General features: G+C 56.9%; 1 protein-coding gene across 3 annotated transcripts; it reads left to right on the top strand.

Annotated features, from left to right (window-relative positions):
* The first annotated feature begins 7,627 nt into the window (after positions 1-7,627).
* On the top strand, positions 7,628-12,739 carry LOC149273233 (serine/threonine-protein kinase PAK 4-like). 3 transcript variants are annotated; one of them, XM_089506534.1, is made up of 8 exons: positions 7,628-7,831; positions 8,039-8,689; positions 8,908-9,303; positions 9,465-9,598; positions 9,801-9,927; positions 11,009-11,134; positions 11,223-11,357; positions 12,584-12,739. In XM_089506534.1, exons 1-8 carry the CDS (start codon positions 7,628-7,630, stop codon positions 12,737-12,739), a joined length of 1,929 nt encoding a protein of 642 aa, XP_089362660.1. The 3 variants fall into 3 exon arrangements, with proteins under 3 accessions (XP_089362660.1, XP_089362659.1, XP_089362658.1); XM_089506533.1 differs by having other exon boundaries at positions 8,881-9,303; XM_089506532.1 differs by having other exon boundaries at positions 8,039-8,701; positions 8,881-9,303.
* The last annotated feature ends 433 nt before the right edge of the window (positions 12,740-13,172 follow it).

The following is a 13,172-nucleotide window of genomic DNA, read 5'->3' as shown; positions in this document are numbered from 1 at the left end:
GGGTGATCCGTAGATGGTCGGCGCCACAGTCCTGATGGTCAGCAGGTGCGGTTGGTTTTGGCTCACACGGGGTGCGAATGTTTTAGCGAGCTGAGAGTTAAGGTTTGGGGCTTTTATTTATTGGCGGGTCATGTGACGTCCTGGGGTGGCTCATGGGAGCCGAGCTGCCGGTGGTATTACATAGCTGTACCCGGTGCGATAGTCTGCCGGGCTCTTTGCGGGGTGCGCTCAGCACTGTCACACTGGTCCCGATGATCTGCGCATGGTTCTGCTCCCTGATCCAGTTAACGCGCTTACCCCGGTTTTGCCCCGTTGCGCCTGCGCAGAATCCCGTTGCTTTTTGCCCCGAGCAGACGCCCTTCATGCCGCATCCCCTGCTGCTGGTATCACGAGGGTTAATGCCCCCTCCATCTGCCCCAGGTGAGGCAGGAAGTTCGGCTGTCCCCTCCCCCCGTGGCTTGGGAGTGACGGGGTGTAACAGGTGCAGCTCTCGCACCGCTTCTCCCGTTGTGTAAGGACTCGGTGCGAGCCACGACTCGCCGGCCGCAGACAAGTGCAACCCGCCGAGCCCATCCCCCACACCTGTCATCCACGCCGAGGGCAGCAGCCGAGTCGCCGGGAATTACCCCAAGGATGTAACTAGAAACAGAAACCCGGAACCTGCCGGCAGATCGGCCCCAGACTAATCCGGAAAGACTCAAACTTCAATCGGCCGTTGGTCTCGTCTTAGATTCAGGAGCCGTATGTCTATCCCATGCATGTTTAATACTCTCACTGTATTACCCTCTACCACTTCTGCTGGGAGGCTGTTCCACGTATCTACCCCCCTCTCAGTAAAGTAAAACCTCCTTCCATTCCATCTCAGTCTCTGACTCTCTAGTGTTGGATTCCGGTCTCTTGTAACTTTTCTCCTCCTTTAAAACAAATTTCCCTCCTGTTCCTTTATTAAATCCCTTTATATATTTGAATGTCTCTCCAGTCCCGTCTCTTTCTTCTCTCACTCAATTTTTATGTTCCAAATGCATAATTTTACACTTATCAACATGAAACTGCAGCTGCCGCGCTCTCTCCCCCAGTCTCCTAACATGAAACTGCCGCGTTCTGTCCCCCATTCTCCTAACGTGAAACTGCCGCGCGCTCTCCCCCATTCTCCTAACATGAAACTGCAGCTGCCGCGTTCTGTCCCCCATTCTCCTAACATGAAACTGCCGCGCTCTCTCCCCCATTCTCCTAACATGAAACTGCCGCTCTCTCCCCCATTCTCCTAACATGAAACTGCCGCGCTCTCCCTCATTCTCCTAACATGAAACTGCCGCGCTCTCCCACATTCTCCTAACATGAAACTGCCGCTCTCTCCCCCATTCTCCTAACATGAAACTGCCGCGCTCTCCCACATTCTCCTAACATTAAACTGCAGCTGCCGTGCTCTCTCCCCCATTCTCATAACATTAAACTGCAGCCACCGCGCTCTCCCCTGTTCTTCTAATTGAATCGCTTGCTGTTTGACTGCTTCCCCTGGGAATCGCCGCCGTTCCGCAGACCTTGATATCATCCGCGTGGAGACAGACCTGACCGTTAAGAGGGTCTTTATTTACACACGGAGCGTCACGGTGCTGAACGGCCTTCGGGTGGGAGTGGAATCCTCACTAGTGGAAGCTCTGACCCTAAGAGCTTGCACTTACTGTGTGTGTTAAAGCTGATGGAAGGTTCTGAAAGGGAATGGAATGCGCACACATTTTTGCTTCCTGGTCGCCGTGGGGAGGGGGTAGTTAGGCTGCTGGTTTGGCAGGTGTCCCGGGTTTTGTTGTAGCGAGCAATTCTGCGTCCTGCGCCGCTTGCTGCTGTCGGAGTGAAAGTGTTTGTCGCCGTACGGGGTCAGGCGGTCACCGCTGGGAGGGAAGCCCCCGCCGGGCAGCAGCCCCGGCACAGAACAGATCTGCTGCTTACACCGTTTAAGGCGTGGGGGTGGTTATCGGCTTTGTGCTTAATACCCCTCCTGGACGCGTTATGATGGAGTCGGCTCGTCGTTTACACCCCGCAGTCTAACAGAGTTTCCTGGACAGGGCAGTTCCAGGGGCATTTCTGACGTCTAGGGTCTGTATTACCCCCAAACCAACTCACTCGTCTAACCAAGGTGAGAGAAGGCTTCTGTTAGCAGTATGGGGGCAGTGCAGAAGCTGCAGTTTAATATTAGGAGAATGGGGCAGAGTGCGCAGAAGCTGCAGTTTAATGTTGATAAATGTAAGATAATGCATTTGGGACATAAAAATCCCAACCCAGGCCCCCGTGCTGTCAGTGACGACGGAAGAGAGGAGCTCGGGGGGGGGGTAATTCTGAGGACTAAGCAGGCAGTGCGATGAAGCGTTGGGTTGTATGGCTACAGGAATTAATGGCAGAAGCAGGGCCGGTTTATTGGCCTAGAGTAGTGGAGACAGTTCCATGTCTTCTTGGTAGTGTCTGCTCCTGGGAAAAATGCCCCTCCTATACCGCCCCAGTGATTGAAACCGCACGTGTATTGTTTGTGGACTGAGCTGCTCGTTGGTCTGTGAAACATATGGAGCATGAATGTGCGTTTATATTGTGTGCACGGGAATGTGCGTGTTACGCGGTTAGTGTCTGCGCGCAGGAATGTGCGTTACGTGGTTAGTGTGCAAGAATGTGCATGTTACGCGCTGCGTATGTGCGCGTGTTACCCCGTGTGTGGGAATGTGCGCGTGTTACCCCGTGTGTGGGAATGTGCGCGTGTTACCCCGTGTGTGGGAATGTGCGCGTGTTACCCCGTGTGTGGGAATGTGCGCGTGTTACCCCGTGTGTGGGAATGTGCGCGTGTTACCCCGTGTGTGGGAATGTGCGCGTGTTACGCCGTGTGTGTGTGCGGGAATGTGCGTGTTATGCGGTGTGTGTGTGCATGTTACGTTGTGTGCGGGAATGTGCGCGTTTTACGCCGTGTGTGCGCGCGTGTTACGCGGTTTGTGTGTGCGGGAATGTGCGCGTGTTACGCCGCGTGTGGGAATGTGCGCGTGTTACGCGGTGTGTGGGTGTGGGGGAATGTGCGCGTGTTACGCGGTGTGTGGGTGTGGGGGAATGTGCGCGTGTTACACAGTGTGTGTGTGTGTGCGGGAATGTGCGCGTGTTACGCGGTGTGTGTGGGGGAATGTGCGCGTGTTACGCGGTGTGTGTGGGGGAATGTGCGCGTGTTACGCGGTGTGCGTGGGGGGAATGTGCGAGTGTTACGCGGTGTGTGCGTGGGGGAATGTGCGTGTGTTACGCGGTGTGTGTGGGGGAATGTGCGTGTGTTACACAGTGTGTGTGTGTGCGGGAATGTGTGCGTGTTACGCGGTGTGTGTGGGGGAATGTGCGCGTGTTACGCGGTGTGCGTGGGGGGAATGTGCGTGTGTTACGCGGTGTGTGTGCGGGAATGCGCCTGTGTTACGCGGTGTGTGTGTGAATGTGCGCGTGTTACGCGGTGTGTGTGAATGTGCGCGTGTTACGCGGTGTGTGTGTGCGGGAATGTCCGTGTGTTACGCGGTGTGTGTGGGGGAATGTGCGCGTGTTACGCGGTGTGCGTGGGGGGAATGTGCGAGTGTTACGCGGTGTGTGCGTGGGGGAATGTGCGTGTGTTACGCGGTGTGTGTGGGGGAATGTGCGTGTGTTACACAGTGTGTGTGTGTGCGGGAATGTGCGCGTGTTACGCGGTGTGCGTGGGGGGAATGTGCGTGTGTTACGCGGTGTGTGTGCGGGAATGCGCCTGTGTTACGCGGTGTGTGTGAGAATGTGCGCGTGTTACGCGGTGTGCGTGGGGGGAATGTGCGTGTGTTAAGCGGTGTGTGTGCGGGAATGCGCCTGTGTTACGCGGTGTGTGTGAGAATGTGCGCGTGTTACGCGGTGTGTGTGAATGTGCGCGTGTTACGCGGTGTGTGTGAATGTGCGGGAATGTCCGTGTGTTACGCGGTGTGTGTGTGAATGTGCGCGTGTTATGTGGTTAGTCTCGATGTGTGGCTGTTACAGACCCCCGGCTGATTAGGGGGGCTGTCTGGAGATGGTCCCTGCTGTCTCCTCTTACATTCCTCACATGCCTGACCCCCCCCCCACCTGGAGAATGTCCTACAACACCCTGTATCAGCCCTCACCCTACACAGATCATTAACCCTTCAGTTGCTGGTGGATACTGACATAGCTGTAACCCTTGTGCTGCCGGTGGGCGCTTACGTTGCTGAGAGTTGCTGTAATGTGTTTGTGGCGTGTCTGCGCTACATGCTGATAGTGGTTATGTCCGATTTTCCCCCCCTTATTGCCACCGGCTGGGGGTACATCAGGAGCTGCCTGGCCCTCGCTGGGGCCGGTTATTTACAGTGAGATGAATGAACTCCCAGCTGCTGGGGGATAATGCGTAATTCCCCCGTGACGGCAGGAAGGTTGGGGCATGTTTACTGAACGCCTCTCCTTCCCGTGGCCGCTTCCTGGCGGCTCCCGCATACTTTCTAGAAGGCGCTGAGTTTGGTGCCAGGACTGTACCCGCTGGGAGCGGGCGGACGGGTGCCAGGACTGTACCTGCTGGGAGTGGGCAGACGGGGGCCAGGACTGTACTCGCTGGGCACGGGGGGGTGGGTGGACGGGTGCCAGGGTGTAGCTGTGCAAGCCGTGGCAGGGTTTGGGAACGCTCAGTATCTGGGATAACCCGTAAAGCAGCCGGTGTGTGTGCATGAGTGTGAGTGTGAGTGTGTGTGTATGCGTCTGTGTATATATGCATGTGTATGTATGTGTCTGTGTATGTATGTGTCTGTGTGTGTTTGTATGTGCGTCTGTGTATGTATGTATGTATGTATGCGTAAGCCAGTGGGGACTGTCCTGCTGTTACAGGAATCCCCGATTTATTGCTCTCCTGCATTATTCAGGAGGTTCATCAGCGTCTCTCCCTCCTTATATTTATCTTCCCGGCCTCAGATTCCTCGCCCTCCTCCTCTCCCCTCCACCGTCCCTCCCATGGATAAGGGAGGAGTAGCTCCCTGGCGTCCTGAAACTAGTAGGGACTCTGTGAGGAAGCAGACGCCACGGACTTTATCATCACGCAGAAAACTCGCCACTAGACAGCCGGGGGCCACAGACTTTACCACCGGATAGACAGCCGGGGGCCGCAGGCTTTACCACCGGATAGAAAGCTGGGGGCCACAGGCTTTACCATCGGATAGAAAGCCGGGGGCCACAGACTTTACCACCGGATAGACAGATGGGGGCCACAGACTTTACCACCGGATAGACCGCTGGGGGCCACAGACTTTACCACCGGATAGACAGCCGGGGGCTGCAGGCTTTACCACCGGATAGAAAGCCGGGGGCCACAGGCTTTACCACCGGATAGAAAGCTGGGGGCCACAGACTTTACCACCGGATAGAAAGCTGGGGGCCACAGACTTTACCACCGGATAGAAAGCCGGGGGCCACAGACTTTACCACCGGATAGAAAGCTGGGGGCCACAGACTTTACTGTCTGCAGCTTCTATCCTCGCCTGGCCGGCCCTTGCCTTGCCCTCCTCCTCCTCTATCGCCTCGTCTTGTGGATCTATGGTGTCTGGAGGTGCAAGCGATGGTCAGGGTGAGTGCCCCTCCCCCGTATACCGTGCTTTGCCCCATGTTATGCAGGAAGTCACTGACAGCCCTGGGCTAGTGGCGCGGCGCGGAGTGGATGCGCGGAGTGGATGCGCGGAGTGGATGCGCGGAGTGGATGCGCGGAGTGGATGCGCGGAGTGGATGCGCGTGTTTCATGGCTGCAGCTCAGAGAGCCGTGTATGCGGCGGCGGCCTCGTGAAACGTCCCCCGTCGGTTTGCACGCCGGGTGTGTCCCAGACTTTTGAGGCTTGTAGTGAGACGTGCCGAGTTTGATGGTTTATTAGCTCCCTGTGAACCACCCAAACCCTCCCGTGACAAGCTCATGATCCATGACTCTAGGAGGCTGTAAGGCGGTTCCATGAATCAACTTCTCTATTAACGGCAGTCTGTCTGCGGCGCTCGTGTCTTCCGTCTAATCAGCTGCGTCCCGCCGGTCCTGTTTAATGGCTCTAAACGCCAACTCCTAGCCGCAGGGATCTGTGCATCGCGTGCGCAACATCTTCTAACGCACGGGGTGTATGAGGGGCGCGGAGCGGCCTCTCCTGACCCTGCGCTGTTATTTGGGGTGTATGAGGGGTGCGGAGCGGCCTCTCCTGACCCTGCGCTGTTATTTGGGGTGTATGAGGGGTGCGGAGCGGCCTCTCCTCACCCTGCGCTGTTATTTGGGGTGTATGAGGGGCGCGGAGCGGCCTCTCCTGACCCTGCGCTGTTATTTGGGGTGTATGAGGGGCGCGGAGCGGCCTCTCCTCACCCTGCGCTGTTATTTGGGGTGTATGAGGGGCGCGGAGCGGCCTCTCCTGACCCTGCGCTGTTTTTTGCGGGTATGAGGGGTGTGGAGCGGCCTCTCCTGACCCTGCGCTGGTATTTGGGGTGTATGAGGGGCGCGGAGCGGCCTCTCCTGACCCTGCGCTGTTATTTGGGGTGTATGAGGGCGCGGAGCGGCCTCTCCTGCTCATGTGCTGAGTGCGGAGGTCGTGTCCGAGTCGGCCCTCCTCTGCCCGGCCGCTCAGGCATGCGGTTAATCGGTTACTAATTAAAGGCAGAGCTTGGAGGATCTCCATGCGCTGCAGTCAGCTTTGCCCCCCCCCCCCCCGGGCAGATCTGTCTGGGGCTTCAGGAGCTTTTCCTCTCGTAACCCATGTTTCTGCCCCCAGCCGGCCGGGGTAGTTTATTATTATTATTATTATTATTATTATAAACAGACAGCAAATCACCTAGTTGGGTAAAAAAGCAAACCACGAACGCCGGCCCTTTAGGAGAGGGGGGGGCGGGAGAGAGAGAGGGGCAGGAATATTTCATTGGTTGCTGTGGTGGTAAAGCGGCGTCTAAAGCTTTACCCCACGTTTGCTATTTAATACGTTGCGCATCTGAATTTTGCCCTGAAATATTTTTGTGTCCGGTGGCCCCTGCGGCCAGGGGAAGATTCGGGTCGCATCTCAGAACTCTCATGGATCCTTTTTGCTCCTCATCCGGTTTCCGCCTCTAAATATGAATCTTAAAGGCTTTTTTAATAAAAATAACAGGGGTCTCTGTGCCAGCAAAGTACTTGCTGGGGGGGGCGGCTGTGTAATACCCGTGACTTGCGGGGGGGGGGGGGGGGCTGTGTAATACCCGTGACTTGTGGGGGGGGGGGCTGTATAATACCCGTGACATGCTCGGGGGTAGGGGCTGTGTAATACCCGTGACTTGCGGGGGGGGATGTGTAATACCCGTGACTTGCGGGGGGGGATGTGTAATACCCGTGACATGCTCGGGGGTGGGGGCTGTGTAATACCCGTGTCTTATCTCATGTATTGCCGAGAAGTCTCTTCCCGCTGTCACGTGATAATGCGAATGGACTGGATTTCTGTGATGTGGGGCGTGTGACGCCACGGAGGGCTCTCGCTCACGGCTACAAACTGTGTAATAATGTATATCGCGCTGAGAAATAAGTCGCTGGGCGTGGATTGCAAGCTCCCGGGAGGTTTTGCACCTTGTTCACGCAGGGCCTCTGTTGTCTCGCGCAGGTCCGTTAGCAGCCATGTTTGCCAAGAAGAAAAAGCGCGTTGAGATCTCGGCGCCCTCGAACTTCGAGCACCGGGTCCACACGGGCTTCGACGAGCAGGAGCAGAAGTTCATCGGACTCCCTCGGCAATGGCAGAGTCTGATCGAGGAGTCGGCCAAGAGGCCCAAGCCGCTGGTGGACCCGGCGTACATCACGACCATTACACACGTCCCGCAGAAGGTGCGTACCCTCAGATGGACAGGTATCCCACCCGCAGGGCTCCGGCCGTGGGTCTCCTCCCACCCCCGGGTCTCCTCCCACCCCCGGGTCTCCTCCCACCCCCGGGTCCCCGGCCGCGGGGGGCGCCCCCACCCGCTCCCGTTTAATCTCCCCGTTCCCTTTCTTTAGTTGCCCCCAAAGTGCTAACTCTTGGCCGTTTCCCTTCAGACCATAGTGCGCGGCAACAAGCTGTCCAGGGACGGCTCCTTGGCCTGGCTCCTCGATGAGTTTGACACCATGTCCGTTTGCCGCTCCAACTCCCTGCGCAGAGACAGCCCCCCGTGTCACCCACGCGATGAACGGATCCCACTGGAAAATGGCGCGAGCGAGAGACGTGCCAGGCAGCCACGCGAGGACGGTGGCCGAGCGTCGGAAAGGAGCCGGACGGAGCACCAGGCGAAGGACAGGCACAGGGAAGAACAAAGGGCGGCCCCCCAACAACCAAGAGGGCAGGAGCCCAGCGCTAAACACCGTCCGCCCCCACCGGACTATCCCAAGCCCCCTGAGAACAGAGGCATGCGCTCACACGACCGGACAGAGGCAAAGCGGGAGTTCTCGGTGCCCGACCGCGATTACAGCGAGCCGCCGGACAGAGTGCCGAGACGGGACAAAGAGGAGCGCCGGCCAAAGTCTGCTTACGCAGGAGGCGAGGGCAGCCCGCAGTCCCCCAGAGACAAGCGGCCCCTCTCGGGGCCTAGCATACAAACACCAGGCACCTCGGCCACCGAGCGGGCCACAAAGCCGACGCAGCAGGCGGGGCGACCGTTTAACACCTACCCAAGGGCCGATACAGACCCTAGCCGAGGGACGGGCCACCAGGTAACACAACGCGTGCTGCTCGCTGTGAGTTTTAACGCTCATTAACCCGCGTAGCCATGTTTATCGTATTAATGCATGTGATATATGTGGATTAGAACCCCATGGGAGCCGCCATCTTGACTTCCCATTCTCCGGATCTGCAGGATTATTTCTCCCCGATTGGTGTCTGACCTCATTATAATTCTCGATAGGTGCCGGATTCTCGCTCCGCTGCGCAGCTGGATTCAAAAAGCCCAGTGGATAGAGGGTCTTCTCGGCCCCAACAGGGCCATTCGAAACCCAAGCCCCCGGAGAAGCCTTCCCACGCGATCCTCGCCCAGCATAGTTCCGACCCCCAGCTCTCCCGGCCCCCGCAACCCCAGCCGCAGAACCCCGCGCAACCCCGTTCCCCGCAGAGAGAACCACAGCGGGTGTCGCACGAGCAGTTCCGAGCCGCGTTGCAGATGGTGGTTGACCCCGGTGACCCCAGAACCTACCTGGAGAACTTCATAAAGATTGGCGAGGGGTCCACAGGAATTGTGTGCATCGCCACGATCCGGAGCTCGGGCAAGCTGGTGGCCGTGAAAAAGATGGACCTCCGCAAGCAACAGAGGAGGGAGCTTCTGTTCAATGAGGTGAGATGATCTGCTTACTAGTGTCCTGACCTGGGGGCCACAGAGGCGTAGGGTGGGAGTCGTGGTGCCCGGGGTCTGGCGGTATGAGTGTTACAGATGGTAGTGGTGGTGTTTGCTGCCATCTGGTGGTTACCCGGTGCGTTGCTTTCTGTGCTCTGCAGGTGGTTATAATGAGGGATTACCAGCATGAGAACGTGGTGGAGATGCACAACAGTTACCTGGTGGGAGACGAGCTCTGGGTGGTCATGGAGTTCCTGGAAGGAGGGGCGCTGACTGACATAGTCACCCACACCAGGTGAGTACAAGCAGCTTGCTGTATATGAGCCGAGGCTGAAGAGCTGACAGTCTGTGTTATAGGAGTCGTTTTGGCTTCGGTTATACCTGATTGCGCGCCTCGTTTCGCCCCCCCCCCCCCCGATCGCGCGCCCCGATCGCGCACCCCGTCTCGCCGGCATTCTTCTCTGCTCTGTTGATGTTTTCGCCATGTCTGTTTCCAGGATGAATGAAGAGCAGATTGCGGCTGTCTGTGTGTCTGTCCTGAAGGCTCTGTCAGTGCTTCATGCTCAGGGTGTGATACACCGCGACATAAAGAGCGACTCCATACTGCTGACACACGACGGACGGGTACGTACTGGGGACAGAATGCCACCCTCTGGGATCGCCGTGGCTGCTGGGAAGCAGTTTGGGAGGGGGTCGTAACTGGCCTGGTGCTGAGCGCAGTGTCTGGTCGCAGCAACAAAGGTCAAAAAGCGTGTGTCTGGATAAGTGATGTCTGGCCGCTTTACGCTCTGCATTGCTGCCGCACATGGTATCTACTACCTCTGCGACACACAAACTTTCTGCTGGGGAAACTCAGTAATTTGCATGTGTTGAGCGCGTACTCTCATCACGGGACTGGAGCTGAATAACATGCTGTGTACAGTATACATGTAACACGGGACTAGTCCATGAGCCTGCCTCGCGCCCTCTCTCCCCCGTGTTCGGTCTCGCACGTCCGTCTTTGCTGGGCTCTCTCCCCGTGTTCAGTCTCGCACGTCCGTCTTTGCTGCGGTCTCTCCCCGTGTTCGGTCTCGCACGTCCGTCTTTGCTGCAGTCTCTCCCCGTGTTCGGTCTCGCACGTCCGTCTTTGCTGCGGTCTCTCCCCGTGTTCGGTCTCGCACGTCCGTCTTTGCTGCAGTCTCTCCCCGTGTTAGGTCTCGCACGTCCGTCTTTGCTGCGGTCTCTCCCCGTGTTCGGTCTCGCACGTCCGTCTTTGCTGCGGTCTCTCCCCGTGTTCGGTCTTGCACGTCCGTCTTTGCTGCGGTCTCTCCCCGTGTTCGGTCTCGCACGTCCGTCTTTGCTGCGGTCTCTCCCCGTGTTTGGTCTCGCACGTCCGTCTTCGCTGCGGTCTCTCCCCGTGTTCGGTCTCGCACGTCCGTCTTTGCTGCGGTCTCTCCCCGTGTTTGGTCTCGCACGTCCGTCTTCGCTGCGGTCTCTCCCCGTGTTCGGTCTCGCACGTCCGTCTTTGCTGCGGTCTCTCCCCGTGTTCGGTCTCGCACGTCCGTCTTTGCTGCGGTCTCTCCCCGTGTTTGGTCTCGCACGTCCGTCTTCGCTGCGGTCTCTCCCCGTGTTCGGTCTCGCACGTCCGTCTTCGCTGCGGTCTCGCCCCTCGTTCTTTGTCGGCGTCCCGGCTCCGTCATTTAATGCAGTCTCTTTCCTGCTGCAGGTGAAGCTCTCGGACTTCGGGTTCTGTGCCCAAGTCAATAAGGAGGTGCCGCGCCGGAAATCCTTGGTGGGGACCCCGTACTGGATGGCTCCTGAGCTGATCTCCAGGTTGCCTTACGGCCCAGAGGTGAGGCGCTGTGGCTTCTCGGTTTGGGGGTTGGGTGAGGGGGTCTCTTGTGTGCCCTCCTTTCATAGCCTTCCCTTTCTTCTCTCAGGTGGATATATGGTCCCTGGGAATTATGGTGATCGAGATGGTGGACGGAGAGCCCCCTTATTTTAATGAACCTCCCCTGAAGGCGATGAAGATGATCAGAGACAATTTACCCCCCAAGCTGAAGAACGTGCAAAAGGTGAGTTGGGGGGGGGTCTCGCTGTTGTATACACTTAGCGCTCCACGCGTGAAATGATGCCCCCTGCCGACACCGGCCACCCTGACGCGCCGTGCTGTAAGCCTCTCGGGTCTCTCTTTGCTCTGTGTTACGTTATTAGTGTGAAATTTGCCTCCGTTTGCCCCTGAAGGAGAGAGAATCTCCGGCAGATAGCGTGTAACACGTCTGCAGACACAGATTCCACATCCGTGATACACGGGAGCACGCCGGATGCGTGTATCAGCCGTCAGACAGGAGCACGTCACTCGCCGGTATAAGAGTAACCTGTTTGCCAGCGTGTGTTTTTATGGGGTGTGGACACGCGGTACAGCCGCACATACGTGTAAATATACAAAGTAGTCATTGGCTAGGAACGGGTCCGGCTGGTTTTCTATTGGCCGGAAGCCAGGAGTTTTGAGGACGGGGGGCGAGGGGCCTGTATGTCTGATTTTACCCCGCTGGGCCATGTCTTCTCAATGGGGTGTCTCATGGCCCGGATGTATATGTTGTGAGGCTGTCGTTTGGCGCCGAATTTCCAGGTAATATTTTAGGAAGCTTTCCTCGAGTACTTTCTGGGTTTTGAGTAAAACCAGTCCTTTTAGACTGCAAGCTCACGTGCGCGGCCCTCAAAAGCCCTCCGATCCTGCCAGGAACTTTGTATAACGTGTAAGGCTAGATTGTAAGCTCACGGGCCGAGTCCTCAACTCGTGTTGTATCTGTATGAGTAAATGTATGTATATGTGTAAGTTAATCACCCTATATTTAACTACCGGTAGTACAGCGTGAGTAATAATAAATAATAACAAACAAACCGTGCGCGTGAGACAGAGGCCGAAAATGTTTGTTGTAGATTGTCAGCTCCTGAGAATAAACCTTTGGAAACCATAGCAACATCATAAAACGTACTTTATAATGCATTTTATTTTTTAAATCACTGATTTGAAACAATGTGGCATCATTAAATTCTTATTGAAAGCACCCTTTACCTGCCAGGGCTCTTTATGGTTTTTGGTGCCATTTGCCCCTGGAACGCTCCCTCCTGATTGGTTGCTTGTTTCCTGTCTTTGTTTTAATGAGTGTCTGTGTGTGTGTGTGTGTGTGTGGGGGGGGGGGTTGGATATGATCGGGGGGGAGTCACTGTTGCTGGGTTACCGCGTCCGGGGGCCAGGTTAGCCGGACTGTCCTAACGGCCCCTCTGCTCTCCGTAGGTGTCTCCGCTGCTAAAGGGATTCCTGGATCGTCTGCTGGTGAGAGACCCCGGCCAGCGCGCCTCTGCCAACGAGCTCCTGAAGCACCCCTTCCTGGGAAAAGCCGGACCGCCTTCATGCATCGTCCCACTGATGAGACAGAATCGCATGCGATGAGGCGTCGGGAGGGATTGGGGACCACTATTTCCTTACGGACCACCAAAGACACGGGGACTCGGGAGCAGTGACCCCGCAGCGCAGTATTTTATCTAGAACTTGGCCAGAAACTACTGAGCGTCAAAAGCTAAGCTCCCTCTCGCCCGCTAATGTTCTGTTACCGACCCGGATCCCCCCCGCACGGAGATGTTGGGCGCAGCGAGACCCACCGTTTGAGCCGAACCCGGACCGGCCAGAAACTTTGCACCCGTTACCTGGAATTACACTGGAAAAAAAAAACAAATCGGCTTTAAACCGGGATTCCCAGCGCGGATCGGACTCTCCAGACATTGCAGTGCGGAAACGGGATGTAAAGTGTCCCTCTGATTTGCCCACACATCCCCATTACTCCGAGCCGGATGAAAGGACTGAGCGCTACCACAAGCAGATCTAT

This window comes from Sceloporus occidentalis, unplaced genomic scaffold (assembly GCF_023333645.1).
Source record: "Sceloporus occidentalis isolate IW3139 unplaced genomic scaffold, rSceOcc1.0.p SCAF_390, whole genome shotgun sequence".
Lineage (NCBI taxonomy): Eukaryota > Metazoa > Chordata > Lepidosauria > Squamata > Phrynosomatidae > Sceloporus > Sceloporus occidentalis.
The sequence above is the reverse complement of the archived record's forward strand: the minus strand, read 5'-3'. Positions and strand labels throughout refer to the sequence as shown.

Bases quoted from the DNA above. Each gene is read 5' to 3' on its own strand.
- LOC149273233 (XM_089506532.1), top strand. From the start codon at position 7,628: ATGTTTGCCAAGAAGAAAAAGCGCGTTGAGATCTCGGCGCCCTCGAAC. The intron at 9,599-9,800 runs GTGAGTACAAGC...GTCTGTTTCCAG, and splicing joins GACATAGTCACCCACACCAG to GATGAATGAAGAGCAGATTG. The intron at 9,928-11,008 runs GTACGTACTGGG...TTCCTGCTGCAG, and splicing joins TGCTGACACACGACGGACGG to GTGAAGCTCTCGGACTTCGG.